Source organism: Aspergillus alliaceus (assembly GCF_009176365.1).
Source record: "Aspergillus alliaceus strain CBS 536.65 unplaced genomic scaffold BDW43scaffold_32, whole genome shotgun sequence".
NCBI lineage: Eukaryota > Fungi > Ascomycota > Eurotiomycetes > Eurotiales > Aspergillaceae > Aspergillus > Aspergillus alliaceus.
Window position 1 is genome coordinate 61613 of NW_022474715.1, and position 25702 is coordinate 87314.

At 48.5% G+C, this 25702-nt stretch overlaps 10 protein-coding genes across 10 annotated transcripts; 4 read left to right on the plus strand and 6 right to left on the minus strand.

Annotated features, from left to right (window-relative positions):
• The first annotated feature begins 159 nt into the window (after positions 1 to 159).
• BDW43DRAFT_281462 (uncharacterized protein) lies at positions 160 to 2344 on the plus strand. The gene has a single exon (XM_032042501.1). The coding sequence runs from the start codon at positions 328 to 330 to the stop codon at positions 1777 to 1779; it is 1452 nt and encodes a 483-aa protein (XP_031898564.1). The 5' UTR covers positions 160 to 327; the 3' UTR covers positions 1780 to 2344.
• Positions 2345 to 2444: 100 nt separating this feature from the next.
• Positions 2445 to 5792, plus strand: BDW43DRAFT_281473 (magnesium transporter CorA family protein). Its single transcript, XM_032042502.1, has 4 exons — positions 2445 to 3239; positions 3308 to 5296; positions 5359 to 5561; positions 5616 to 5792. Exons 1-4 carry the CDS (start codon positions 2836 to 2838, stop codon positions 5684 to 5686), a joined length of 2667 nt encoding a protein of 888 aa, XP_031898565.1. The 5' UTR covers positions 2445 to 2835; the 3' UTR covers positions 5687 to 5792.
• A 1050-nt stretch (positions 5793 to 6842) lies between these two features.
• BDW43DRAFT_132392 (putative phospholipid metabolism enzyme regulator) lies at positions 6843 to 10398 on the plus strand. Its single transcript, XM_032038200.1, has one exon. It carries the CDS (start codon positions 7292 to 7294, stop codon positions 10079 to 10081), a length of 2790 nt encoding a protein of 929 aa, XP_031898566.1. The 5' UTR covers positions 6843 to 7291; the 3' UTR covers positions 10082 to 10398.
• Positions 10399 to 10996: 598 nt separating this feature from the next.
• On the minus strand, positions 10997 to 11789 carry BDW43DRAFT_132294 (uncharacterized protein). The gene is made up of 2 exons (XM_032038198.1): positions 11649 to 11789; positions 10997 to 11536 (listed from the first exon to the last, which is right to left on the minus strand). Exon 2 carries the CDS (start codon positions 11511 to 11513, stop codon positions 11094 to 11096), a length of 420 nt encoding a protein of 139 aa, XP_031898567.1. The 5' UTR covers positions 11514 to 11536; positions 11649 to 11789; the 3' UTR covers positions 10997 to 11093.
• On the minus strand, positions 11779 to 14149 carry BDW43DRAFT_132355 (DUF3824 domain-containing protein). The gene is made up of 2 exons (XM_032038199.1): positions 13514 to 14149; positions 11779 to 13426 (listed from the first exon to the last, which is right to left on the minus strand). The coding sequence occupies exons 1-2, from the start codon at positions 13785 to 13787 to the stop codon at positions 11955 to 11957; spliced, it is 1746 nt and encodes a 581-aa protein (XP_031898568.1). The 5' UTR covers positions 13788 to 14149; the 3' UTR covers positions 11779 to 11954.
• A 1283-nt stretch (positions 14150 to 15432) lies between these two features.
• On the minus strand, positions 15433 to 16279 carry BDW43DRAFT_281478 (uncharacterized protein). The gene is made up of 2 exons (XM_032042503.1): positions 15667 to 16279; positions 15433 to 15588 (listed from the first exon to the last, which is right to left on the minus strand). Exon 1 carries the CDS (start codon positions 16232 to 16234, stop codon positions 16028 to 16030), a length of 207 nt encoding a protein of 68 aa, XP_031898569.1. The 5' UTR covers positions 16235 to 16279; the 3' UTR covers positions 15433 to 15588; positions 15667 to 16027.
• Positions 16280 to 17032: 753 nt separating this feature from the next.
• Positions 17033 to 19753, plus strand: BDW43DRAFT_132440 (Zn(II)2Cys6 transcription factor). Its single transcript, XM_032038202.1, has 3 exons — positions 17033 to 17790; positions 17863 to 19031; positions 19091 to 19753. The coding sequence occupies exons 1-3, from the start codon at positions 17173 to 17175 to the stop codon at positions 19350 to 19352; spliced, it is 2049 nt and encodes a 682-aa protein (XP_031898570.1). The 5' UTR covers positions 17033 to 17172; the 3' UTR covers positions 19353 to 19753.
• Position 19754: 1 nt separating this feature from the next.
• hxt8 (putative MFS monosaccharide transporter (Hxt8)) lies at positions 19755 to 22267 on the minus strand. Its single transcript, XM_032038201.1, has 12 exons — positions 21964 to 22267; positions 21886 to 21913; positions 21769 to 21830; positions 21526 to 21716; positions 21043 to 21471; positions 20940 to 20991; positions 20874 to 20883; positions 20686 to 20815; positions 20484 to 20623; positions 20290 to 20403; positions 20112 to 20217; positions 19755 to 20042 (listed from the first exon to the last, which is right to left on the minus strand). Exons 1-12 carry the CDS (start codon positions 22021 to 22023, stop codon positions 19904 to 19906), a joined length of 1461 nt encoding a protein of 486 aa, XP_031898571.1. The 5' UTR covers positions 22024 to 22267; the 3' UTR covers positions 19755 to 19903.
• Positions 22268 to 23112: 845 nt separating this feature from the next.
• Positions 23113 to 24020, minus strand: BDW43DRAFT_281488 (60S ribosomal protein eL42; the record flags this gene model as incomplete). The annotated part of the gene is made up of 2 exons (XM_032042504.1): positions 23113 to 23860; positions 23928 to 24020. Coding segments are annotated over 2 exons (507 nt in total), but the record flags the coding sequence as incomplete, so codon positions are not given.
• A 755-nt stretch (positions 24021 to 24775) lies between these two features.
• BDW43DRAFT_281492 (uncharacterized protein) lies at positions 24776 to 25290 on the minus strand. Its single transcript, XM_032042505.1, has one exon. It carries the CDS (start codon positions 25245 to 25247, stop codon positions 24798 to 24800), a length of 450 nt encoding a protein of 149 aa, XP_031898573.1. The 5' UTR covers positions 25248 to 25290; the 3' UTR covers positions 24776 to 24797.
• Positions 25291 to 25702: the final 412 nt, after the last annotated feature.

A 25702-nucleotide genomic window follows, 5' to 3' on the forward strand; every position in this document is an offset into this window, starting at 1 on the left:
CGGCGATTTGCGGGCAGCGAGCCAAGCACAGAAGGGCAGCCGCCAATCATCGTGCAGCCCCCAGCCACCTGTCCAGCCCCCTCCTTCCGACCTCGATATTGAGCAAATCGCTTCCTCATCTTCTTACGACCCCGTCACCGATAAGGGCAAACGGCCCCTGCGAGCCATGACAGACGTTTACGTAAGTGATATAAAATATCTTGGTGGAAAGGGCGACTTTCTTGTTGTTTAATGTACTAATAGTCGTTCACTTAGGAGGGTTGGGGGGAAACGCCGAGCTCGCCTCGGTCGCCTAGCCGACCGCCCAGCATCCGGCACCGTCGAAGCATGCAACATTTACAAGAACTTGAGGCTCGCCTAGACCAACTCATTTCTGAAAACCGTCTACTTGTTGCTGCTCGGGAGACTGCGGAGGACAAGCTCCGCAGTGCTAGTGTTGCTCGTCGCAAGAGCGACCATGCTCTCAACGAACGAGGTGCCGACTTACGAGACAAGGAAGCTGAAGTGGAACAACTTAAGAATTCAGTAGAATGGCTTCAGAAAGAAGTATCCCGATTGACAGAGGAAAACGAAGGGCTGGCTGCCACGAATCATAATATCACGCTCGCTCATGCTGCCGAGATTCAAACTATACGGGCGTCGTCAAATCGTGAACTAGTCGATTTGCGCCTACAAAACCAGCAGTTGTCGAACGAAATACAAGAAAGAGTACGGCAAGAGATTGATGCAGCATTGACCCAGAAAAATGCAGAATTGCGCAGGCTGCGAGAGGATCTAGAGAGCGCCCGGGACAAAGTCAAGGAGCTACAACATCAGATCGCAGCGTCCATGCAGGATAATGTATTGGTTTTTCGGGATGAGGACTACTTTGACGCCGCGTGTCAAAAGCTCTGTGGCCATGTACAACAGTGGGTGCTGCGTTTCTCTAAACATTCCGACCTTCGCCGATGCCGCAAGCTTGGCGATATTCAAGACGAAAAGATTGCAGATAGGTTTGAAAATGCCATACTTGACGGCTCCGATGCTGATACTTATCTTTCCGACCGAGTTCGTCGGCGCGATGTGTTTATGTCGGTGGTGATGACAATGGTCTGGGAGTTTATCTTCACTCGTTACCTCTTTGGCATGGACCGCGAACAACGACAAAAACTCAAGACCCTTGAGAAACAGCTTGTTGAGGTAGGCCCGCGCGCTGCAGTTCATCGTTGGCGGGCCACTACCCTAAATCTGCTCGCAAAGCGGCCTACATTCTCCCGGCAGCGTGAGAACGACACAGAAGCTGTGGCCTTGGAGATCTTTGAGACGCTATCCCGTCTCCTCCCGCCGCCGAATAATGTGGAGCCCCAGCTTCTAGAGTCCCTGCGTAAGGTGCTACGGGTCGCTGTCAACTTGTCTATCGAAATGCGTACGCAGCTAGCAGAGTACATTATGCTTCCCCCACTACAACCTGAGTACGATACCAACGGTGATCTTGCACGACAAGTTTATTTCAATGCATCCCTCATGAATGAGCGCAGTGGTGAAACCACCTCAAATGAGGAATTGGAATCTCAACATGCGGTGGTCCGGGTTGTTCTGTTCCCTCTGGTGGTGAAGAAGGGCAATGATGCAGGCGAGGGTGAGGATGAAGTTGTCGTTTGCCCGGCGCAGGTACTCGTTGCGCGTCCACATAAAAAGGTTGCCAGGATGCTCAGTGGTGACCGAATGTCCTTGGATGGTACCAGATCGATTCACAGTGTTGCTCCGTCGTCGACCATGGATATGAGCAATATGATTTGAGGCGTCACACTCAATCATATCTCACTATGGATCAACATCGTCCACTGTTGATGAACACTGGTCATTAGTGCAACAAAATGCTTCTTTTTTCTTTCTTTTTCCTTTTGATTTATTCCGGGATGGCAATGGCATGGCACTCGAGGCGTCCAAGGGCGAAAGATGGATTGGCTGGGTTATTGGGTCAAATACGGTTCGCAAATGAACAGGTAATAAATAATTTGGAGGTTGTGGTGAGGGATTTTTGTTTTATTCTTTTATACTTTTCTTTCTTTCTGTTTCTATGATGACTATGGCGATGTCGAAATCTCCATCTACTTTTAGAGCTTATGATGTTACGGCCTGTTTTTTCTCTTTCCTCTTTGGATACAATGACTGCTTTCGATGTATATGAGAGATGACCTCGACTCTGTTCATTTATTTTAAGGACTCTCGGTAGAGAGCATCTTGATGTATTTATGTACCTTATATGAATAATTCCACCCGGCTGTGTTTTCAAACTGGGTTTTAGATACCGGGAGTAATTAAAAAGAAAAAAAAAAGAGGGATAAATCATGGCAAAAGGTGGAGTGCTGACCTCATACATCATATTTACACCCCCACCGAAGAATCATGTCGTGGGCCTGAGGCTGCCTTGGACGTGACTCCCGGACTAAACTGGGCTGTGCCTTGACTTCCCTTTCCACGCACTCGCACACACTTCGACACCGTCTTTTCTCCTGCAGCTCAGGCGACTATTTCCTTCCAACGGGCGTTTCTTTGATGGAGTCCGCCCTTGCTCTTATCCACTTCCCCATGTCCCACCACATCTCACCACTAGTGCCATTCTCGCCAATCGTTGCTTCTCAGCCCAGGTCGCGGTGAATTGGTCTCGACAATGCTGGAACCCGCTACACTGGTCCTATCACAGCTGCATAAACGTTGAACTGGTATTTGGTTCCGATACTATATTACCCAATTTAGGGTTGACCTGTGCTCCATTAAGGAGATAAGCATACCCGGCTCTTATAGGCCTACCAATCATCGTGGATACCTCGAGTATTGCACCCTTCGATCAGCATGACTGACACTCCGTCTGCTGTGTTTCAAACGGGATCCAATCCTGGTTTATCTTCTCCACAAGCTGGTCGCTCCGTCGACTCACGTCCAGGCACTTGTCGTTCCACTACCTATGATACCTTCGCCCCCAAAACAACGCAAGACCCTCAGATCGATAACAAATCGACCACGGGAAAGCCTGCAAAACGGAAGAAAAATCGGCATCGCAGGCATCGTCATCGTCGGCAGTCTTTCATCAGTACCGAAGATCCTCATGCCGGGCCTCCTACTACTCCGCGGCCAGAAGTGGAAAACATGGCTTTGATGGCAGACGAGACCAAGTCTCGAGGCGCGCTTCCATTCTATAAGCTGGGAAGAGACTTAAGTGACACTAGCCTGGAAAGTGAAGCTTTGCTGGATCATCGGTATATTTTATTTTGGATACTCTTGTCTACGCTATTCTCGTCACTGACTTAAATTCGGAACTGCCCAGGAATCAACCCATGATGCGGCCGCGCAGAGACAGCCGACTCGCGCAATCCTTCCGACCTGGATCGTTGTCTACTACATCTCGCACTAATGATGCAGGCGCTCGTAATCTACCGTCTGGAACAAGAGCTTTTGCTATGGATGATGACAGCGATGACCCCGCACCCGTGGATGATCGGACACCGTTGATGCGTCCTCCGTCCTCTACTCATAGACACAATACCTCTCGATATGGAACTGATTCGAAGTCAATCCCGTTCACATTTCGCCAACGGCGCTCATCTTTCCAGTCGGGTTCGTCTCGATGCTCACCTCGTCGTATCCCAAGCCCCGGGTTTCCTGAACAGGACCGCGATTATGACATCAATAACCCTCCATCGATGCCAACTTCACCGAAACTTGGGGCTGATATGGGCTATGACGATGCAGTTGTGACGGGGGCCGATTTTGACTTCTCATTGGCTAAGTCCATTGACAATCGGATGGAATCGATGTCCCGATCACACGACATGGTAATCGATGTTGAAGGCGACGCCAACCGGATCCGAAGTTCACCTCCATCTTCCGTATCGCCCCGCCACCGTCCTCCGCAAGAAGGCCTTCTTCGGCGTCGGACCCTACCTGTTGAAGAGGATGTTTGTTTTCCCACTGAGGAGGTGTCTGAGCTGGCCGATGAAGACGCAGCAAGGGCGCCCCGGGAAAGTGAGCGGCGGCGGCGGCGGCGGAGAGAATGGCCCGACTTGTCGGTTTTGGAGGAATGGAGCCGTGAGGAAAAAGAGGAGCGCACGGGTGACTTTCGGGCAAAAAAGATCAGCGAGCCTGTGCTTATCGAGGGTCGCCTGCGCCCACAGTATCGACTTTGGCGACGCGAGGAAGATGAGGCACCTTACCGATTCACATACTTCAACGAAGAGTTCCAGAGTACGATACACGCTCAAACAATTTCTGAACTAGTACAACCCGGGGGCAGTTTTCGCGAGCTTTTCATCCCCAACCCTCCCGAATTGGAGGTCTCTTCTGATGAAGAGACGGACTCTGATCATGGTCCTGAAGAAGAGGTTTTCGACAATAAAAACCACAACAACCATACTACTGGTAATGGGAACAGGGCTTCACCCTTCAGTCACATTAGCCCTGATTCTGTAAGTGGCCTCAAACAGCAACCCCGTATGTCCATCATCAGCGAGGCTGTGTCCGAAGCGCGCACGTCAGCAAACGCGTCCCCGTCTCGACGGCCGCAGCAGCCGACGAAACCAAAGCGGTATGGGCCCCGGCCAACCTTCTGGCTTGACATGCTTTGCCCTACAGATGCAGAGATGCGAGTGGTTGCCAAAGCCTTCGGGGTGCACGCCCTCACCGCAGAAGACATCATGATGCAAGAGGCGCGGGAGAAGGTTGAGCTGTTTCGAAACTATTACTTCGTCAACTACAGAACCTTTGATCAGGACCCAAATAGCGAGAACTATTTGCAGCCAGTGAATATGTACGTTGTTGTGTTTCGGGAAGGAGTCCTGTCCTTCCATTTCTCTCAGACTCCGCACCCAGCGAATGTACGCCGGCGAATCCGTCAACTAATGGACTACTTGATTCTGAGCTCTGATTGGATATCATATGCCATAATTGATGATATCACGGATGTCTTTGGTCCGCTGATCCAGTCCATCGAGGATGAGGTCGATGAGATTGATGGGGTGATCATGAAGATGCACTCTCCAGAGCCGGTATCAGGCCAGAACAATAGGCTAGAAGATGATGGAGGTGAAGCTTCAACTACATTAGCCCCGGGTGAAGTACTTCGAAGGGTGGGAGTTTGTCGGAAGAAAGTCATGGGCATGTATCGGCTGCTGAGCAACAAGGCAGACGTTGTCAAAGGCTTTGCCAAACGCTGCAACGAGCAGTGGGAAGTGGCACCGAAATCGGAGATTGGCCTATACTTGGGGGATATTCAGGACCATATCATGACGATGACAAGTAGCTTGACCTACTACGAAACGTATGTCCGACCCATACTTCCCATGAACCTATGGCTAACAACCCCTCTTTTTCCCCCTCCAGGCTCTTGTCCCGCGCCCATTCCAACTACCTCGCGCAGATCAACATTCTCATGAATGAGCGGCAAGAACAGACGGCGGATGTATTGGGAAAGCTGACCGTACTAGGAACCATTGTCCTTCCCCTAAATATCATCTGTGGTATGTGGGGGATGAATGTCAAGGTACCCGGTCAGGACATAGATAGCTTGACGTGGTTCTGGTCGAGTAGGACTTCCTCTGCTTTCCTGATCGGATTTTGATTCACTGACACTTGAATAGTAACGGCCGGACTGATCATGTTCGCCTTTGCGTCATTTCTTATTGCCAAACGGGTGTATAAGATTGTATAATTTGCAATTCGAGATTGCATTGTGTCTTTGAGCCAGATTAGACACCCTCTCTTGTCCGCGAATTCAAACTCTACGCTTTGTAACAGGGTCTTTGCTTCTATTTTCTTTTTTTTTTTTTTTTTTTTTTTTTTTTCTTTTTCCTTCTGGATTTTATAACCATTGGTTCTTGTATGGATGTCCTTTTGGCTATGTACTGTATTTACTACCTTACTACTGGTGTAGATCTGTTTTAGGCTTGTATATGTATATACCATAATACACGTAACACAATCTAGGGTTCTTCCGTAAACGGAATGAAAAATGAGAATTGGTGAAGTGAGGTCATCATGACTGAGTGTACTGTATGTGGTATTTGCGGTAGTTGTCGTGACGGGCGGAGAGCGGGATTGTCGGTAATTTTCCACTCCAGCTGTGTCAGGAATGGTTTTTTGGGCTTTTGGAGGGAAGGAATTAACCTTTTCTTTCTTCTTTTTCTTTTCTCTTTTTCCATCGTCATCGTCATCTTCATCATCAAGCATCATCGCTCGCTTTTTTGTTCCTTCTTCCCTTCTTCTTCCAACCAAAGCTCTTCCTTCACTGGATTTATCATTATCATTGCTTATTATAAAACCCCCATTAGTACTTATTGGTACCCACTGCTAACCCATCCTTGTGGGTGCCTTCCTGCCTGTGCGCTCCAGATCGTGTCCTCGGCCTTCCCACACTAGACCTTTCGTTCCTTGACGTGGGCCGCTGTCATTGGCCTCGGGTTTCCCCTCCCCTGAATGGGTGGTCGATAGTGTATTCTTTCCATCCATTACCCTTCTCCCTGCAAACCCCGTTTAGTCGTTTAGTCCTCGAACTACATTCGCTTTGGCGCTACAAGAACCATTGCAGTGGTTTGGATTTACATTGAACTTCCTTGCGTCTTACCTATTGGGGCGACGCTCGTTATTTCTGAATCCTCCGTGAGCTCCGAATAGATAATACCCGATATCCAAATTTCATCCACCTTCGACGTGGGTTTCGATCGACAGTGGTTTCCCGTTGGTTAACGGGCGCGGAGCTTATGTTCTAGACGTTCCATCTCACCGTCTTCTGATCAAGTTATGTCCTCGCCTGCGTCCGCATCTTTGACTTCGGTCTGTCTGGGTTTTTATTTGGTTTCTTGAACGTCGCGAACAATCCACCCTACTTGTCGCATACAAACAGCTTACGGAATCTCACTTTTCCCGCGGTATTATCCTCGTCAGCATGTGGCCGTCGTCTATTCGTCCTCCAACTTCCTCCTCCGTGTAACGTGTTTCTGTGCGACAGAAGATCATCGTTGTCGAACGCGTTGGCCTCTGAGATCTATTCTTTGCCTGTCAAGAATCTCCTGACCTCTTTTGATTTCAATTACTTTTTCTGCTTTGTCCCCCCTTCTTTCGCCTACTGTGGGGGAGGTCTTCCTTCGAAGTTGTCACATTTTTGACGTCTTTTTTCACCTTTTTTCCCCTTCCCTGACCCCTTTCTTTTTCTTTTTTTCTTTTTTTTTGCAACCTTTCCAGATCAGCCGTTCCGGTTCCCTCTCGGATCTCCTGACTTTTCAAGGTCTTGTCGTCAAGGTTCGACTCGACATTGATCATGGCAGCGGAGTCCGAGAGGTCGCCTTACCGCAATGGTACCTCCGGTGGATCCAGGAGGGCCCAAAAAGATGAGGCTGCAACGTCTACGTCTCGGCGATCTACTAGTGAAGGTGACATGATAGAGGTGCCACGTTCAACGTTTAATTCCCAGGTCCAGGCCTCCCTCGCATCCCAGATGCCTAAACTCACCCCTGCAGTTCCTGGGCTATCAGCACCAGCTTCGTCAACGAACTCTGCTATATCCTCTCGTGAATCCTCCCCCGTTCGCTCGGCCCATCGCCCGCGCAATTCCGCCTCGAATTCCCGCCTTTCTTCTCGTTCACATAGAGCCAGTGCAGGTCGCAGCCCGAGTAGGTCGAGTTTTGTTAAGAGGTCAGGGTCGGATACACTTCCATCCGCAACTGCCGTGCAGCGGATACTGTCCCAAACCAACAAGCCTCTCATTATTAATCCTCCCTCCAATGCCGAACCGTCGACCGATGCTTCGAGTCCGGAGAAGCCTAACATGCCGCTATGGGCCACGTCTGGTCGGGCGGAGCAAGAGCCGACCCTGCCCAATATCTCTAGCAAACGATCTCTGCTATCCGACGATTCCAAATCCGATCGCAGTGCGCCCCGCTCCGTAAACAGAAGCATCAACGCTCCTGTTTCCGCTCTCGAAACTGTCCAAGAGATGGCCAGTGACCAATCAACGCCGTCAACCGAGACAATACTAAACCAACCTGCACTCGAGCAGTCACGGTTGCAGAATATAGAGGAGGATAGCACGCCAAAGGCTTCTAGGCAAAATGCTGAGAGTGGCAGTGATAGCGGAGGGAACAAAAGCTTGGAACTCATGGAAGAGAACAACCGACGTCGTGGCTCCGGAGCCAAGGGCCCCGATACTCTGATTCCAAAACGGTCCTCTACGTCGCTTGGGGGAGCCCGTGGTAAGCCGACAGATGGATCAGTAAGAAACATGATCGTCGAAACTGAGACGGTCACTTCCATACCTCAGGTCTCCCTAGGTGTGGTGACAGGGGACCGGAGCAATTCTGGTCGTGTAGACCCGAGCACTCTCCGAATGAAACCCAGCACTGAAACTATTCGCCCGAAGAAGGAGAAGAAAAGGACGCGCAAGCCGACAACCCTGTCTAGCGGAGCAGCATCTTCTAAGGCGGACATCTTCGAAGCCAAAGTAGCCAGCGCTGTAGATGAGGCTGATGTATCTGATTCTGACGAGACATTCGTTTATGAGTCTAACCCACCTGATCCATACCCTGTGAGACAGAATCGATATCATTCCCGTACGCCTAGCGCGACATCCATGGCGAGCCAGGTCGACCAACTGGGCACTCGCGGGCGCCCTGGGATGCGGGATGGGAACCATAGCGTCACAGGAAAGCGCAGCATGAAGTTTACCAATAACACGTACGCCGGCAGTGTCGACGGGGATGCAGCAGAAGATAGTGCTCGAAGTCATTCAAGGGTTGATGGTGGCGGGGCTCATACTCCACGTCACCATCATATTGGGCGGTATGGGCGCAACAATGCGTATCCGTCCTTGTTCGATAGCGACTCGCCATTTCCCCAGTCCCAGGCGTATCCCAAATCTCCCCGGCACTTCATCGGGGGGTTCCGGCAATCTCGACACTCCGGCGCTCGTGGAGGCCCGAACTACCGCACGATCAATAATACCAGGAAAGCGGGAGAAATATATGGCTACGACTTCGATGCGGAAGGCGCAGATGATGAACGGACCCCTCTAGTAGGCTCACCACGTTTAACTCGAAGCCGTCACGGCAATCGGCGACCTGGGAGTGCTAGTTTACGTCAGATGGAATACATGCAACAGCGGCAACGTAGCTGTTTTACACAGTACGGTGCTTGCGTTGTTATTAGCCTTTTACTCCTAGTCGTCATTGGAGGCGCCACGTCGTTTATTGTCGGCATTACCAAGTCGCTTGTGAATGTCCAGATCCTTGCTATCCAGAACGTCCTCGCTTCTGAGCAAGAAATCATGTTGGACCTCAACGTAAGCGCTATCAACCCCAACCTCTTCCCTGTCGCAATTGACGACATGGATATGAATATCTTTGCGAGGAGTCGATTTGTTGGTACAGACAAACTATGGCGTGATCATGGATCCGATTTGAGTAACTTCCCTCGAGTTGAAGACAGCAGAAAACGAGCCCGTTTGGCTAGCCTGGCACGCTGCGCCGGAAGCAGCGGTTGTCTAACAAATGCAACAACTATATCAGAGCATGTTCTGCGCACTGATGGGGGTGTTGACAAAGGCACCGATCCTATCCCCACTGACCCAGCGGGTGATCCCCAGACAATGCTATTAGGCCGTGTTTTCCGTTTTGACTCGCCCCTGACCTTTGAGGCGTCGCCATGGAACTACATGCCGTCCACCTCCAAGGGGCAGATTCGTCTCGCTCGACCAGGAAATAAAACAGAGGAAGGCGGCACAGAGCGATGGGAACGTGTACTTCAGCACCCGTTTGAGCTCATTGTTCGCGGTGTTGTGAAATACCAGTTACCGCTGAGCTCTCGGTTCCTTTCAGCCTCTGTCAGCTCCAGTGTTAAAGTGGTACCGGATGGAGGTGACAATGGCGCTGGGGATAATGATGATGGCGATGATGGCGACAAACCTATGCCTGGGGCCAATGACACTGTCACCATATCGAAGACAAGGTCACATCGCCGGAGTTTACTCGAATCCCGTCAAGTAGCGCCTTCACGCTCAACCCTCGAATCCATACGAGAAGCACTTAGGATGACCGGACAATTATTCACAGCTTGATTACTTTCGATCTTCGGACAATTCTCCATTAGTGACGAACAACTGAAGATGGCACCATCTGTTTTCGCCTCACACCATTTTTGTATATTCCTATTGCTTTGACTAGAGCCTCTGTCTGCATGCTAAACATTTCGTCTTCTCCCTCACATCTGTTGCAGGAGTGGTGGCTCTTGATGTTGCTTAAGCTTCCTAATGTTTTTGTTCACCACATGAACAAGGATCCTTCTTAATCCGGGAGTTACTTCATCTTGCGAAAAGGGGCAGTTAATGGAAGCTTAATACCCACATGATTGCTCGTTTGAAATAATGGTTTTTTTTCCTTTGTCAATTGCCTTCATCCCTTCTTTGGTATCTTGGCCCTTTCCTACATTCTCCGTCAATGCGTAACGATGATCTGATATATTATCACGAAACAACAGCAAGATATGGAAGCGGCACATTCGAAAAAAGACTTTGATTATGTATGCATCAGCACGGCGCGCATTATCCAACACTTCTGGGGATTTTTGTTTTGTCTTGTTCTGGACGTTATTCAATTAGAATTGTGATTTGGGAATAGGGACAGGCGACCTATTTCATTCCTCTCCAGTCATGTCGCGGTTGGATTGAATCCATGCTTCATTGTGGGTATGTATGTACATAATCTACCATCTCAGCGCACGGAATGTGCTATTATTGTACTTTTTTCAGTCATCTGAATATTTTCTGACCTTTGGAGTTTTGGGAGAGGGTTGGTTAATGGCATCAATTTCTAGAGCCTTGCTTAGTTGTTACCATAGATATCACAATATTTCAGTTCAGTTAGACCAGAACATTTAATTTCAAAGTGCAATCGTTAAACTCAGGATAAGTATTGTCACATCACGTGGTAATAAATTCTCAAATATCACATTGCACGTCAAAATTTTCCATGAATCATAAGGTCATCATCACGTTACACGAAAGCCAAAAATATAACAAGCCACCCGATAGACAATCATAAAGTCCATAAACAAGTAGAATAACAGAAAAGCTAAACAAATACTCTATTTATCCCCCTGAGCAAAGTATCGAGCCCACCAGCGAACATATCGTCCTCGCGCTGGGGAAGAAGTCGGCCTTGTGGGTCGAAACGATCAGGGAGATCAATCGTCGAGTCCGAGTCCGACTCCAAATCTTTTCCTGGATCCTTTGATCTCTGACTCTTTTCGGAGGACGATTGCTGGGTGTCAGGTCTCAGTCTAGGATTAAAAGATTCAGAGGAAGAACGGCGTCGGTAACGGCTGCGGCGACGACCTCCACTCGGCGACCCAACCGTAGAATCACTATCATCAGTTTCATAGCCCGGATCCATCGGTCGACCATCTTCTGGGCTGAGATCGAAAGCGACTGACTTAGAATGAGGGGGCTGGCTCACAGCACGCGATATCCGCCTTCTCGCACGGGGGGTCATCGATGGAGATTGAGTGTTTAGACCTAGAAGCTTCCAGTTAGAATCCCCCTTGGTGCATTGGTATTCGTCCCTGAACCCACCATCATCCATATGAGCCTGGGAAGTGGGAGGGGAAGAGTTCCATGCAGCACTCACATTCTCGTCTGCCCTCCGGGGCCGAGAGACGTATGACTCTGGTCCAGGAGGAGGGGGATAACCATACGGCGGCGAAGGTGGAACCGCGCCTGGTGGAGGGTAATCAGCCAGGTTATACGGGGCTGTACTGCCAGCCGGTCGAGGAGCCGACCCTGGAGGGGGTGGGAAATGGTTGGTGTTAGGGTAGTACTGGTGTTCATTCGCTGGTGGAGGCAGAGGGGAGTGGGAGTACAGCTCAGGACTATAACGTTCACCATACGAGCCCTGGCGTGTGTCATCATCGAATCCTAACCGACTGGTGTTAGTCTAATGATGCTGTAACCCCCTCGATGGCCACTCACTAGGCCGTTCCCTATCTTTCTCCGCCTCCTTGCGCTCCCTCCGCTGAGAATACTTATGTGCCGCATACCCTACCCCAGTTGCAGCCAGAGCAGCCTCAGCAATGCCACGAGTCCGGCTATGATGTCTATCCTCTTTCTTTCGCGGCCTTCTACGGTCGCCGCTATCAGACCCAGAAGGACTATTGCTGTATCGCGGACCACGGCTCCGGCTCCTGCTGCGGCTGCGGCTAATGCTGCGGCCGCGGTGGCGTGACGAGCCAAATCCCGCTGGGTCAGAACCATCAGAGTAAAAAGCCTGTTGACTCGGGGGCCGGCCGTAGTAATCCGCGGTGGGAATCCTTCCGTGAACCGGGTCCTGGCCATACTCAATCAAACCAGCCGAGTCCCGTGTCGGGTCAGGGTAGATTTCGGGAGGCGCCCTGCTTCGAGATCTGGATCGCGCCCTGCGGCCCGAAGCTTCTTCCTCTTCTTTCTTCTCTTTATGCTTTTCGTAAAGCCCTGTGGCAGCAGCAGTGCCCAAGCCAGCTGCTACGATAGGGAGAGCCTTCCTGAGCCTACTATGAGATCGAGACGCACGTTTGTGAGAGCGGGAGCGACTGCGGGCCTTCTCCACCAGACCGGCTACCGCAGCACCAGCCAAGCCAGCGCCTGCCATGTGCCTTCTGCGCTCCGACTCGCTACGCTTTTCGCCACCAGCAGACCTTCCAGATCTGACAGAAGACGAACGGCGGTGGCGTGATCGACTTCGATGGCGAGAGCGGCTTCGTCGCTCATCTTTGGATTTATTTCGAGCGAGGGCCACAGCACCAGCAATAGCAGCAGCACCGAGGCCAAGTTCTGCCAGCGTTTTCACCCGAGAGTGAGAATGAGAGCGACTGCGACTGCGACTGCGCCGGGAGTGGCTGTAACTATGGTGGTGATGCCGGTGATGAGAACGAGAGCTGCGGTCATCATCGAATGAGTGCGAACGATGTCGGCTCTTGCTACGGTAATAATCTCTAGCTCGGGATGCTGCATTCACAGCTACAGCGCCTAGGGCGCCAGCACCAATATCCCGTCCGAGACGACCCACTCCATTCGAGACGTCCTCCCCCTCTTTCTTTCGATGATTGCGGAGTAACTCTGCAGCACCGATACCGGCCAAAGCACCCTCGGCCAGATGACGTCGATGGTGTGGGTGGTCTTCATACTCACGCGTCTCTTTGCGAATGTAGACCATACTATCATCACTGCTATAATCGCGGTCATCCCGATCATCCCGACGACGGGTAGCCTGGGACACCGAGTCGCTGGGACTCAGTTCACGGTGGAAACGACGGTCGTTATCATATTCGCGAACACGCCGGTGGTAATAGTACCCAGGCTCCCGGTCCACTTCTGAACGGTGGACAACATCATAGTCGGACTCCCGCGGGCTCACGTAGACAGGACCTCGAGCTTCGACTATAAGTATTGGTTGTCTCTCACGAATGATAACTGGGGCAGAATAGTGGCGATGGAAGGGCTCAAGCTCTTTGTACTCACGTTCGTAGTAGTCCCTCTCGGAACGATAGTCATAGCTACGGGAGTCGTAGTCGACATCGCGCTCATAGCGTTGGAGCATGACGGGATCCTCTCGGTCGGAAGGGCGCCGAATTACCAGCTCCCGGTCAGCAACGGGATCTTCGCGTCGGTAGAAAACGTCTCTCTCTCGCTCTCGCTCTTCTTCGGGGGAGATGACGTAACGTTTGATTGTGACGGGAGAACGAGGTTCATCCCAGTCGCGTTCTCGCTCACGCTCTCTGTATATGTATGACATGAGGGTCGGTCAAGATAGATATATAGACAAGGAATTAGGGATTGATTTCGAAAGGAAGATATGTGAAGAAACAGAAGCAGGCAGAGCTTAGAATCGGAAATTCGGATACGGGAATGTTGAGCAAGGGGCTGTGAAGGTGGGGAAGGGTCCAGGGAGGAGGCTGGAGCCGTAGACTAAGGGAAGAAAACGGCAAATGAATGAAACCCTGACGGACGAGAATGATGACAAAAACGCCGATCGAAGCAGTGGAAGATTCGAGGGTGTCCAGAGACAGTCCAGTGGTGTAGAGGGGAAGGTTAGCGACAAAGAGGGGCAAATCAGATCGCGCACACACCCACAGACTACTAGATCACTAGTAGGATGCAGTAGCTTGGACGATTGGTTCAAACCAGAAAAGAAAGAGAAAAAAAAGAGTATTTTATTTTTAGGGTCAGCAACACATCGTATAGTCAACAGCAGAGGAGTGATCGAGAAATAATATTAGATGAAAAATGGATGGCAGCGGATGAAGAGGGAAAGTGAGGTAGAAAAGAGAATCCACGAACAAAGGGAAGATCGCCCACGTGCTATAAAACTCGTGATAAAGGGTTGAGTCACGAGTTGATATTAGTTCTATTCAGTTACTTACATATCATTCATTCCAAGTTGATATCGGATTGAAGAGAGATGTGGATCATTATCTGATGAAACCCATGGTACAGATCGTGTCTGATCGCTTATATTCCCCCAACTTTTCTTTTTCTTTCTTTCTAAATCTATTTTTGCTTTTTTTCCCACCCGAGTTGTTCAACATAATGATGACCTCATGGTAGAATATGACATAAGATGTAAGGCTGAACGCGGTGCCCGATTTGCCCGATTTCGGCTGAGCTGAGGGACATCAGTACAGGTACTGTATAATTTATATACAGTCACATCCTGTATATTGTTTAAGCCATTAGGGTTCCATGGATCACGAGTCCTTATTCCCTCACCGCCCATGGTTCCAATACCTCCTTAATATCTAGGTACCCTTACCGTAATTAGTCAACAAGAGTGAGGTAACATATTTCACAAGCCAGCGTTCCACACAGGCGAGCGTTCCAGCCCCGTATCCCATATAAAACGATCACTTTTACAAGTCGGATATCTCAGCAACAACAAGCCTAGAGAAGCTGTAGCTGTGCTATGATATTGGTGTTGTATGGTACTCTAATAATATATTAGATACAGAAACTGTTATTTTCTATAATGCTCTTAATAGAGTAAATACAGTTATATTTTTGTGTATTTTATTAAGTCTTAAAATACAAGAGCTTAAAAGGCATTAAAAAAATCTACTAAATTTATAATACCTTATGGGTATAACATATATTAGATATATTAACAAATTAAGAATTGAATCTTTATTGTTGTTGGGATATTTGGGCTATAAAAAGGGCTATTTTATATGGGATATAGAGGTGGAACGCTCGCATGTGAAATACATTAAATAATTCCTTCATGGGGAAACGATCGCTAACTGTTAACTAGCACGGGGAAGTGTCCTAGAAACCTTCCATTCTGTCTTTTCTTTTCTGATAAATCATCTTTTTTCAATGTTCTCATCGTTAAAACTAACATTTTGAGATGGTTGACAATTTCTTGTGGGTCATGATATTCTACATATTGTTCATATATACAATAGAGTCTTTCTATAGGGCCTCTCTTACACTTCATTTGCCACACAAACAGTAGCGCGATGCAACACAATGCGCTATGAGGCAACTAAAAACATGCAGGATGAAACAATTCGCCTCCTTCTGCCCTTCTTTCGGTCTTAGTAAGCATGCATCGTCATAAAATTTTACATCGAAATATTCTCTCTAAGTGACGCTGGTTCTTCCTTTTTTGCTTCTAGAAAACCCAATACCCACACTACAGTAAGTACATACCACTTCAAGTTGGATCTCACATCAATCCATATCATAATCGGTGTATCCACACTTTGGTGGCGATTTGCTCTCTATAGAAAATCATCGCGAAGCCAAAAAAAAAAAATATTATAATGATTCCCTAAGGTATTTTCCCAGTCCGGCAAGGTTACTACTAACTAGCTCTCTCTTTTCCTTCAACCGAGATCAAGTCCTTCATCATTCCGCCTCCCTTTTTGTTAACATATTATATAATTATAGGCCTACATATGTGCATAGTAACATAACATATTATGTAGTCCTGATATTATATGATAGTGTAAAAGGTTGCCTGCCAATCAGGATACTTCACAGCTTCCATGTGCTTGCCGAAGTGTTTGCCGTGCGATAATAGTCACGGGAGATGCAAAACAAGGGAGGTTTCATTCTTTTCTGAATAAAACTACTATCCTGTGCCAAGTCAGAGATGAGATATATCACTCCCAGCAGGTGGAACATACAGAATTTCAATCTGAACATGCCCGAGTTAAGTTTTTTTCTTTGCCTACAATTCATCACCTTTTTTCAGTAGAGAGTATATAGTTAATCATAGAACAAAAAAATAAAATAAATAAATAAAACAAAACAAACTTGCTAGCACATATTGCGCAAAAGGGGTTATATAGGCAGTAAGCCCAACCCTGAAAAATATGCCTTTTCTCCCCTCTCCCTTTCTCTGTTCTTTTCTTTTCCTTTTTTTTTCTCTTCCCCCCCACCCTCCCCTGCTCCCTCTCTTCTCTTCTTCTTTAGTCTTCTTTTTCCATTTTTCTTTCTAGCGTCATTTGTCTACGGACCTAGATCAAATCCACTAGCGCTACAGCAATCCACACATCCCGAGAGATGATTCTCCACTAGGCGATCAGCCCCAGCACATCATAAATTTTTCGATTCAGCCACCGTCAAATAGTTTGCACGTTGACCATGTTCCTTACTCCTTTTCGCGTGGCAGACCGTCCCACTGGTTACCACACCTGCACTGTGAAAACTTTAACTGATGAAGGCGCTGGCCACATGGTTTCTAGAAGTCTTCGTTCAGGTCCCCATAAGGGCAAGGATTACATTCCTGAGTAGACATGTAGTTAACCGCCAACCAACTAGGAAGACAGTCCAAGGTTCCAGTTTGCTTGCATGGGGTAATTTTGATGAACATTGTTCGATCCCTTGTAATGCATGAAAATGGAGGTCTCCTCCTGATTCGGTGTAGCTTGTCTACCGACTCAGCTCTCAGATCTCTAAATAAGACTTTCTTCTCCAATTCAAAGGCAACTGAACTTTCTCTAATTGTCTGAATTATTTATCCCTCCCTCTATCTCTTTCAAAACCCAGACCGCCATCAGCTTTGTTTGTGAAGTGAACATCTATTGACAAGCCCCAGTCTGTGAGAACCTCCACTTGGCCATAAGTGAAAGTCTTTCGTGTGGAGTTGGTTATACCAGTAGTTCCCCACTGGTACGATGACTTCATCGAGCCGTTCCACCGGTAAGAGGTTACCCATTAGCTGTCAAGCATGCCGTACGAGGAAGATACGCTGCGCCCGGGACGGACGCCCATGCCAAACATGTGTCCGGCGAGGGTTAGGAGCTGAAGACTGCGTCTACTTAGGCCAGCCTCGTTTATCGTCAGAGAATACATTGAAGGCAGACGCTACTTTGCACAAAGAGTTGCTGGTGCGCATCCGCAACCTCGAAGACACCTTGCACAAACAGACTGGGTCACACATAAGCGATTCCCTTTCACCACAAATGTCTCCTAGTATAGCTGGGAGCTTCTCTGAACCTGAAAGTTCCCTCGGCCTCGGCCAATCTGAGATCAGGAGCCCTTTGTTGGGCAACTTTGGTACTCTCCAGACCTTTCCTTCAGGCTATGTACGTTATGTCCCACTGGCGTCTCAGTGGGGCTCAGGGACCGGAGGTCCAATGCAAGAAGTCGATTCCGACATCCCAGAGGATGACGATGATTTGCAAATTCCCTTTGCCAAAAACAGCATTTCCAAAGAAGAGTTACTAACCATGCTTCCTCCTGGCCGATATTGCGATGCGTTAAAGGATGTCTACTTCCGAGTATTTTCTCCTGTATGTCGTAACTGATCTATTTTTGCCTTTACGTACTGTCTGTTAACGAGGCTTCAGCTAACTTAACGTCAGATGTTCCATATTCTACATGACTTAACGTTTGCAGCTGAATATCAGCGGTTCTGTCACGACCCAGGCAGTGTGACCACAGCATGGATTGCCCTTTTATTTATCATATTGGGTATCGCAGTCACTGCCCTTGATGACGATGATCCATTGCTAACCGACCTGGGCCGTGAGAAGACGGTTAGCCGTAACATTAAAGCTTTGTCGTCGCGGTATCGCTCAGCAGCGCTGCGATGCTTGGCAGCTGATGGTGTGTTTTCTCGCCACTCCATCAATTCTCTCCAGTGTCTCGTCCTCGTCAACTACGCGCGAATCAGCCGTGGACTGCCTACGTGGACTTTGTTGGGCTTTACCCATCATGTCGCAATCTCGATGGGTTGTCATGTCGACCCGGGACGATTTGCCTTGGGGCCTATCGAGCGCGAGGAACGCAGGCGTGCCTGGACCGGATTCATGATACTGTACATTGGCCAGAACAACACCTTCGGCGGTCCTGATCAGAGGATACACTCTCAAGATGTACAGTTTCCATTGGAGATAAACGACGTGGACCTACTCACAGGGGAACTCTCGGAGCCCACAACCCATCCCACCCAGATGACCTACCTCTTGCTCGACTACCAGTTAGCCAAAATCTCTTCAATGATCTGCGAAACCCTCTTCACATTCATGCCAAAATTCAGCGTCCCCCAGATCGAGACTGAGATATTGACTATCCACGAAACCTGCGATAAACGATACCAGCTCGACGCCAGCAGCGAAACCCCCCCAACCCACCACCTAGCCAACCTAAACATCTTATACGGTCACCTCCACCAGCTATTCCTCCTCGTCCTCCGACCTAATCTATGCCGCTACCTCCAAGGCGAAGTCACAGCCGAGACGTGCGCCGCAAGAGCCAAATGCGCAGCATCGGCCAAGGCAACCCTAGCAATCTACCAGTCCCTCCACGACCTGCCCCAATACTCCACATACAAATGGTACAACAGCGGACTGGGAAGCTTCCACGCATTCCACGCTGCCGTCGTCCTCTGCGCCATTCTCATGCACCCAGATAGCCAGTTTGAATCAACCGAGATCCACGACCTCCTCTGGCGATCCCTCGAAACCCTCGCGGCTCTCTCAAACCGCAGCAACTTCTGCAGTAAAGCCGTGCCCGTTCTCCGCCAGCTTCTGTATGTAACCCACCCTTTTCATTCCCTCATCCAACCCCAACTAACGAAAAAGAAAAAAGAGATCTAGCCATTACCCGGACCCAACAGCAACAGCCACAACAGCAGTCATTAGGAGCACCCATAGGCATGGCCATCCCAACCTCATCCCCAACCCCATTCATCCAACCCTACCTCTCCCCTTCGATAGAATACATGCCAGAACCATTATTCTCGCAACTTCGACCCCAGAACTGGGTGAGTCCGTCTTCTGTCCAATGGGACGGATGGAACTTCCTCGCCCAGGAGCAAAGGCATCACCCGCGCCAGTCTGGACTGGGGTGAATTTTATGGCTAGGCCCGCTTTTCATCTGTCTTTTGTCTTAACTGCAGACATCATGGATGTCGTATAGACTATGCTATTCCCGGTTAGAGGGATGGGTCTTTGGTCGTGCGATAGCGATTGGGAGTGTCCAGTTTGGCAGTCTAGCTATACTCTGCAGAGAAAAGCTAGAGCGAGGTCACTGGCGGCATATCGGAGTTGATCCGATGGTAAGACTACGTATACGAGCTTGATGTCATGAATGATTGCGGGGATCGCTTGCAAGAGCCGCCCAGGTGGTTCTTCTTACCCCGCATCTAATTACGAATCTGGACTCATTCCACGCTTTATGTGGGGGTATATTTACCGGGGGATGATTTTACGAAAGGTGATCTAGACCTTCGTCTTTATTCATATCATCCAACACCATTTACTACTTTCGAAGAGTCGCCAGGACATGGCCACTATTTCCATTTATCACAAAGAAGCAAATTGAGACTTTATTATAGACTATCATCAGATCCCAATACGTTAGATATCGAACAACCCATTGCATTCATAGTGGTTTCCGAAATCAAGCTACCTCCTCTCGTTCAGACGTAGGCTTCCCGGTATCATCTCCATCATCACCATCCTTACCAGTCTCCCCAGGTGCAATGACCTTGTCGCCGAATGAGGCAGCAATTTCCTCGAGAGTCTTTCGCTTCGTCTCGCTATAGGTCTTCCGTCAATAAAGACCTGCTGCTCCCAGCATATTAGTGGAAAGGATACCGAAAACGTACGGAAAGTAGAAATAAGCCACAATGAGGAAGAAAGTCGAACAAGCCACGAAAACATAATAATAGTTCTCCCCAATATTGGCAAACGCACTTGGGCCGGCTTCGGTGACTGCAAAAGTTGAGCAGAACCAGTATCAGTATCTTAATCTCAATGCTCATGAACAGTTTGGAGAGAACGAACTTGCAACGTTGACGATAAAGTGCGAGGCTGATGCAAGGCCCATTATTTTGCTTCGGAGGGATATGGGGAGGACTTCGGCTCCGTAGAGCCAGGTTGTGCTGTTGAGCATGCCATCTATGATAGTACCCATTAGATTGATTTTGCTTCCTGTGTCTGTTATACTTTTTTTTCCCTTGGATTGTGATTCCGCTTACAGTAGGCGACGACAAAGAGGTAAATGCCTAGAACGGCGAATCCCTTACCGACTCGGTTGTCTGTATTCTGGAATTCTCGCTGCATGACCGCGGCATAGATTTCAATGACTATTATTCCTAACAAACCTGAGAGGAGCATCCTGGGTTGTGTTGCTTACATTAGCTGAATATTTCGTTTATTGGGTTAAGGGGTAGATCTTACTTCCGACGGCCCCATTGGTCAGTGAGGTACTTCGTCGTCAGACAGTTGACGAGGAAGGCTATTGTGCCGTATACTGCAGCTAGAGCGAGGATCGTATGAGAGTCTATACCCAGGGACTTGTATAGAATTGCTGGTTTGCCGTTAGCAATATTGCGTTTTGAAAGCTTGAAAGGGAAAAGGAAACCTACTTTGATAGTACTGAAATCAGCTATAGCTTAGCATCGAGGAATACAAAGCTTGGTTAAAAAGCATACCTGGATCACATTCACACCAGTGAGACTAGTCATAGTCTGTACGGTGATTGACCTAGATATGCTCTGTTAAACGTGTCAAAGATGTTTAGTCTTAAGAACTCACACTAACACGCGATGCCTAAACAGTCTGAATATCTCTCTATAAGATGTGATTTCCCGCTCCATCTCGTATTCAATTTGCGCAGCCATGGTCTCCAAATCTCTGTGCATTTCACCTGGACGTAAATCCCTCCGGATACGTTTGTACTCGTCACGCGCTTGCTCAACCTTTCCATTTCGAATCAAGTGACGTGGTGAGTCAGGCATGAAGGTGATCAAACCGAAGAACATAATTATACCCCACGGGATCTGGACGCCTAGAGGAAGTCGCCATTGAATTGGCCCGTACGGTGCGAAGCTACAAGCATATCCAACCCAGTTGGAAGCCATAGTCCCAAGAGAGATCCCGCAGCCCGAGATACCACCGATGAGGCCGCGATAACGAGGGTCAGAAATCTCACTAAGGTAGATGGGTACGGTAGACACCATTCCCCTACATAACCGATCAATGAAAGCTGGTCTTTGTGGATAATACTAGCATACTTACCCAACAGCATACCCAGCCAATGCGCGGCCTGCAAGGAACATTCCAATGTTGACAGAAGCAGTCTGAATAACTACTCCGATTGTGACAATGACACACATCATCTCCATGAAACGCAGGCGACCAAGTTTATCGGCGATTGCTGTCTGCGTAAGAGCGCCGACTGCTTCGCCAGCAATGTAGACAGCGACCACCTGTCTATATTAGACTTGCCGTTTGTCAGACAACGTCGCAAGGTCAACATACAGCCCCAGTGAGTCCCTTAGAAGGGTGCTTCATGTAGTCAATCCAACTTTGATGGGCGATTGCTGATAGTAGTATGAGTTTGTTGCTCACGACTAATAGGTCCTTTCTTGCACTCACTTGTAGTTGCAATGCCCGTATCAAAGCCCTATAGCACATCAGGATATTATTATACTTCATGAAAGGATACATGCTTACGAAAAGAAATGTGCCGATTGCGGCAAAAAATGCAACTCCAAGGGAATACCAAATAGCCATTGTATTTTATGCGAGGTATGAATGGATAGATTGAGTAAAGGCTGCAGTGCTTCACAAATACTAGAAGTCCATACTCGGGTAGATATACGCCGTAGCCCGATGTGCAACATGCAGGCATCCGAACGACCGAGGTGCACGTCCATAGACCAGTAACTCGGAGTATAGCCGATCAAGGAGTCATGTCGTGGGGGTAATGGAATATACCCAGAGAAATTGGGGAGAATAAACGACGATCCGGGGGGAAAGGACCCGCAAGGGGAAAGAAGGGCGGGGGAGACCCAAGGAGGCAATTCCGTGTTTTTATCTCCATTTCTGTAGCTATTCCTGCACATGATGTAGGGGATAGTAGAAAATACTGGTCTTTCAATTTATGTTCATCTAGGATCAAAATCATCCAAAACTGCATAATTTAACTGTCCTTGATATCAGAGTAGACTAAATCTATTTCTCGAAGGTGGAAAGAAATATATTTGTATCGGTTTCTTCTTTACTCCCAGAGAAGCCCCATTCACCTGCCCTTTTAGATCTATCCTGGCATATAATCAACAAAAATATCTTTAATTGAAAAGCCCTATAAATGCATAGAGCTATTTAACAACTAGATGATTACGATACTCGTGCCATTCAGCACAACGCCGTACTGGGTACTCACTTCGGCGATTCAACTCTACCTAATGATATAGTTCTTAATCAGGATTCAACACACCTGATCAGCAGGTGAGTAACTACTCGTATGCAATGGGGGGAAAGCGCCTGTTACTACCTCTCTGTAAGTCCCAAGGGTACTTAAAATGTCTTGCTGTTTGCCATACCACAGTACGTTCTCCAGGTGCAAGTCTAATTATGTGTTGGATCTAAGCTCGGAGTTTAGTAAAGCTAGATAGACTCCCTAGGTTTAAACAATTATACAACACCAACCAGTTCGAATTTCTTAGGTTCTTCGGGTGACCATTTGTCCCATGTAGAGCGAGACACCATATGAAAAGTTGCGTATAAACGAAGTTGGATACTCTGTTTGGATTTTCCCATGGGAAAAGATCAGCCTGATGTTTATGATAAGAACATTTCTTTGTATTGTTTCCTTTTGACCTTCTGTGGGCCGATGCAATATAGCAGATATGACTCGGCTTCGCTTGAGGATCTCGATACTATTGATAACGGGTCTGTGGCTTGGCTTGATAAGCAAGGTGGAGCTACAGGTACCGAAAGACAATGCCGTTCACAGACTAATTGAACAAATGCGATCCCCGCGAGACATCATTCCCTTTAGATATAGAATATCTAAGATTCTCCTCCTGTGAAAATCGAGTAGGGTATGGCGTGAATCTCGGTGGCTTACACTGGCACAGATGAAGGAGGCCGCTTGCGACATTCTACTCGTCATAACGGGGATTAATTCATGAAGAGACTCATCAACTAGGAGTCATATATTCTTTTTTTCTGAATATGAAGCCCTATCCATTTTCCCATTGCCCAATGTCATATTCCCCCGCCGCGGGAGTAGCGGCCTGTGCAATGCAGGAAACCCAGAGCCGAACAAGGAAATCGCAAATTTAGAAAACGAGAGCAGCACCCTTGGTCTTCTTGTCGCCACTGTAGAAGTTATTAGTACAAGTTGCTGGCACTGAAAAGACCAGTGAGTCATCACGTACCCAAGCTCGAAGTGCTTGCAACGCTTCAGAGAGAGCTGCTTCTTCTGCTTGCAAGCAGTGCACTCAAGACGCAAGACGATCTTCTTGGTAGTCTTGGCCTTCTTGTGGAAAACGGGCTTGGTCTGACCACCATAACCGCTCTGCTTCCGGTCGTAACGACGCTTACCCTGGGCGTACAGGGAGGCCTAAAGATGTCCATCCGCATCAGCATCTGTCGAGTTGGAAGGAACTGGGGCGTTCGGGTGTATTCACCTTGCCAGCCTTGTACTGGGTGACCTTGTGCTGGGTGTGCTTCTTGCACTCCTTGCCCTTGCAGTAGGTCCGGCGGGTTTTGGGAACGTTGACCTGGTTGAGGAAAATATATCAGCGCCTGTTGTTCGAATGACTTTGAGAAAGCTGCATGATTTCTGGATTCCGGTTATTGGAGAGATGTAGTTCGACATTAGGTCGCTATAGTGGATATTGATGTATATTTGAATGAAATAACGTCAAGATTTTAGTCGCGGTTGTCGTGATCTTGAGAGCCATCGACAAGACTGATTTTCTCCATCCGACCGCACGAAATCCATTTTGCATAGACGCCATGCGCGCTTCACATCAGGACATGCCGTCGCTTCACTCTTCGGTCAACCCACGCCATTTTCTCCCCTGTTTGTTTGGGCGATATTGTCGTTCCTCTCGGTCGTAGGCGATCCGTCCAAATCGGTGTATTTCAACCCGTCCGTCGTCGAGAAGAGTTGTCCTTCACAAGCGCCACCCAAATGTCGATCACATATCTCCAATGTCCAGAATTTCCAGGTCATAGTAAGAATCATATAAACCAAGAAAAATAATCTCTTACCATTTTGACTGACTTGGCCGGGGCGAATTCGGTGGTCGTTGAATGTCTCTTGTCGGGGAGGGATCGAGTCGGCTTGCCCGTCTGTTGGGTTGTGGGATTTCGTTTCGCTTAGGCCCTATTGCACCTATTACGGAAGTGCGGCCTAACCGAATCGGGTGGCGCCAAGAACACCTGGTCATGGGCTCCTTAATGCCTCAGGCATATTTCATTCCCACAACCAATCAGTGTCATCCACTTGCATTTTTCTCTTGAATTCATTCTAATCTCATTTCTATAGATAATTATGGGAATCCTTTCCCAGTGACAACATTCTCTCCTCCACCATACCATGATCTCCCCTTACATAGCTCTAATCCTTTGCCCTGCCCAACAATCCATTCTCCCTTGATAGGAATGGCCCCATTCACCTGCGGCCAATATTTCTGCCGCAGTCTTTCATTAATCTGCTCAACCCTCTCAACCAGTGCTGCGACTCGCTCCTGATCTACAACCTTGGTTTTATCTAGCCTTGAATTCTCTAAGACAAATCCATCATGTGTAATAAACCGCGCAATGGTAACATGCACCGAGGGAACAATATATCTCGGTTTCATCAGCAGGCCTGTTGCAGCCAAGCGATCGAAAAGGTCTCGTCGCAAGTGGTGATAGGTATATCTGTCCCCGTCATCACCGTGCATGTAATTTTCTTCGGTAGCTCCCTCCCCAGCCGCAGGGACGAAGCTCAAGGCCATGGCAGTCGCATCAAAGCTGACAGTTGGCTTAAGCAAGCGCGTCCGATGATGGAATGTGTAATCCACCAGGTCTGGTATAGCCCCACTCGCTTGTAGATGGGATAGAAATCTCTCGATATCTGTCTCTGTCCTGCCGCTAGCCATTTCCAACACAGTTATGTGCAGGGAACCCGGCGGTGTGAACCAAACAGCTAGGCATCAAGTGATCAGTTACATCGTCGGAGTAAACGGAGGAACACTACGAACATGGCGCAACATCTCGAATATCTGCCTGGATCTCAGCCACCAGTTCTCGGATATGTGGTGGCGGTCTGGCGTAGAGCGTGAAGTTATTTCGAGGATCAACAAAGAGGGTTTCGTCGTCTTCTTTCTCCTGTGTGTGCAACTTGTGGAGGATTTCATCAGTCTGCCAGCCGGGGAAGTCAGGGCTGAGAAGTTTGGCTTTGGATTGCACA

Excerpts from the sequence above, each read along its gene's own strand:
- BDW43DRAFT_281462 (XM_032042501.1), top strand. The coding sequence starts at position 328 with ATGCAACATTTACAAGAACTTGAGGCTCGCCTAGACCAACTCATTTCT.
- BDW43DRAFT_281473 (XM_032042502.1), top strand. The coding sequence starts at position 2,836 with ATGACTGACACTCCGTCTGCTGTGTTTCAAACGGGATCCAATCCTGGT. Across the intron at positions 5,297-5,358 it reads AGCTTGACCTACTACGAAAC|GCTCTTGTCCCGCGCCCATT; the intron begins GTATGTCCGACC and ends TTCCCCCTCCAG. Across the intron at positions 5,562-5,615 it reads CTTGACGTGGTTCTGGTCGA|TAACGGCCGGACTGATCATG; the intron begins GTAGGACTTCCT and ends ACACTTGAATAG.
- BDW43DRAFT_132392 (XM_032038200.1), top strand. The coding sequence starts at position 7,292 with ATGGCAGCGGAGTCCGAGAGGTCGCCTTACCGCAATGGTACCTCCGGT.
- BDW43DRAFT_132294 (XM_032038198.1), bottom strand. The coding sequence starts at position 11,513 with ATGACCCCCCGTGCGAGAAGGCGGATATCGCGTGCTGTGAGCCAGCCC.
- BDW43DRAFT_132355 (XM_032038199.1), bottom strand. The coding sequence starts at position 13,787 with ATGTCATACATATACAGAGAGCGTGAGCGAGAACGCGACTGGGATGAA. Across the intron at positions 13,427-13,513 it reads CGAGAGGGACTACTACGAAC|CTCGAGGTCCTGTCTACGTG; the intron begins GTGAGTACAAAG and ends TTATAGTCGAAG.
- BDW43DRAFT_281478 (XM_032042503.1), bottom strand. The coding sequence starts at position 16,234 with ATGAATTGTAGGCAAAGAAAAAAACTTAACTCGGGCATGTTCAGATTG.
- BDW43DRAFT_132440 (XM_032038202.1), top strand. The coding sequence starts at position 17,173 with ATGACTTCATCGAGCCGTTCCACCGGTAAGAGGTTACCCATTAGCTGT. Across the intron at positions 17,791-17,862 it reads ACTTCCGAGTATTTTCTCCT|ATGTTCCATATTCTACATGA; the intron begins GTATGTCGTAAC and ends ACTTAACGTCAG. Across the intron at positions 19,032-19,090 it reads CCCGTTCTCCGCCAGCTTCT|AGATCTAGCCATTACCCGGA; the intron begins GTATGTAACCCA and ends AAAAGAAAAAAG.
- hxt8 (XM_032038201.1), bottom strand. The coding sequence starts at position 22,023 with ATGGCTATTTGGTATTCCCTTGGAGTTGCATTTTTTGCCGCAATCGGC. Across the intron at positions 21,831-21,885 it reads TACGGGCATTGCAACTACAA|CAATCGCCCATCAAAGTTGG; the intron begins GTGAGTGCAAGA and ends TACTACTATCAG. Across the intron at positions 20,992-21,042 it reads TTTAGGCATCGCGTGTTAGT|GTCAATCACCGTACAGACTA; the intron begins GTGAGTTCTTAA and ends GAGCATATCTAG.
- BDW43DRAFT_281492 (XM_032042505.1), bottom strand. The coding sequence starts at position 25,247 with ATGGCCTTGAGCTTCGTCCCTGCGGCTGGGGAGGGAGCTACCGAAGAA.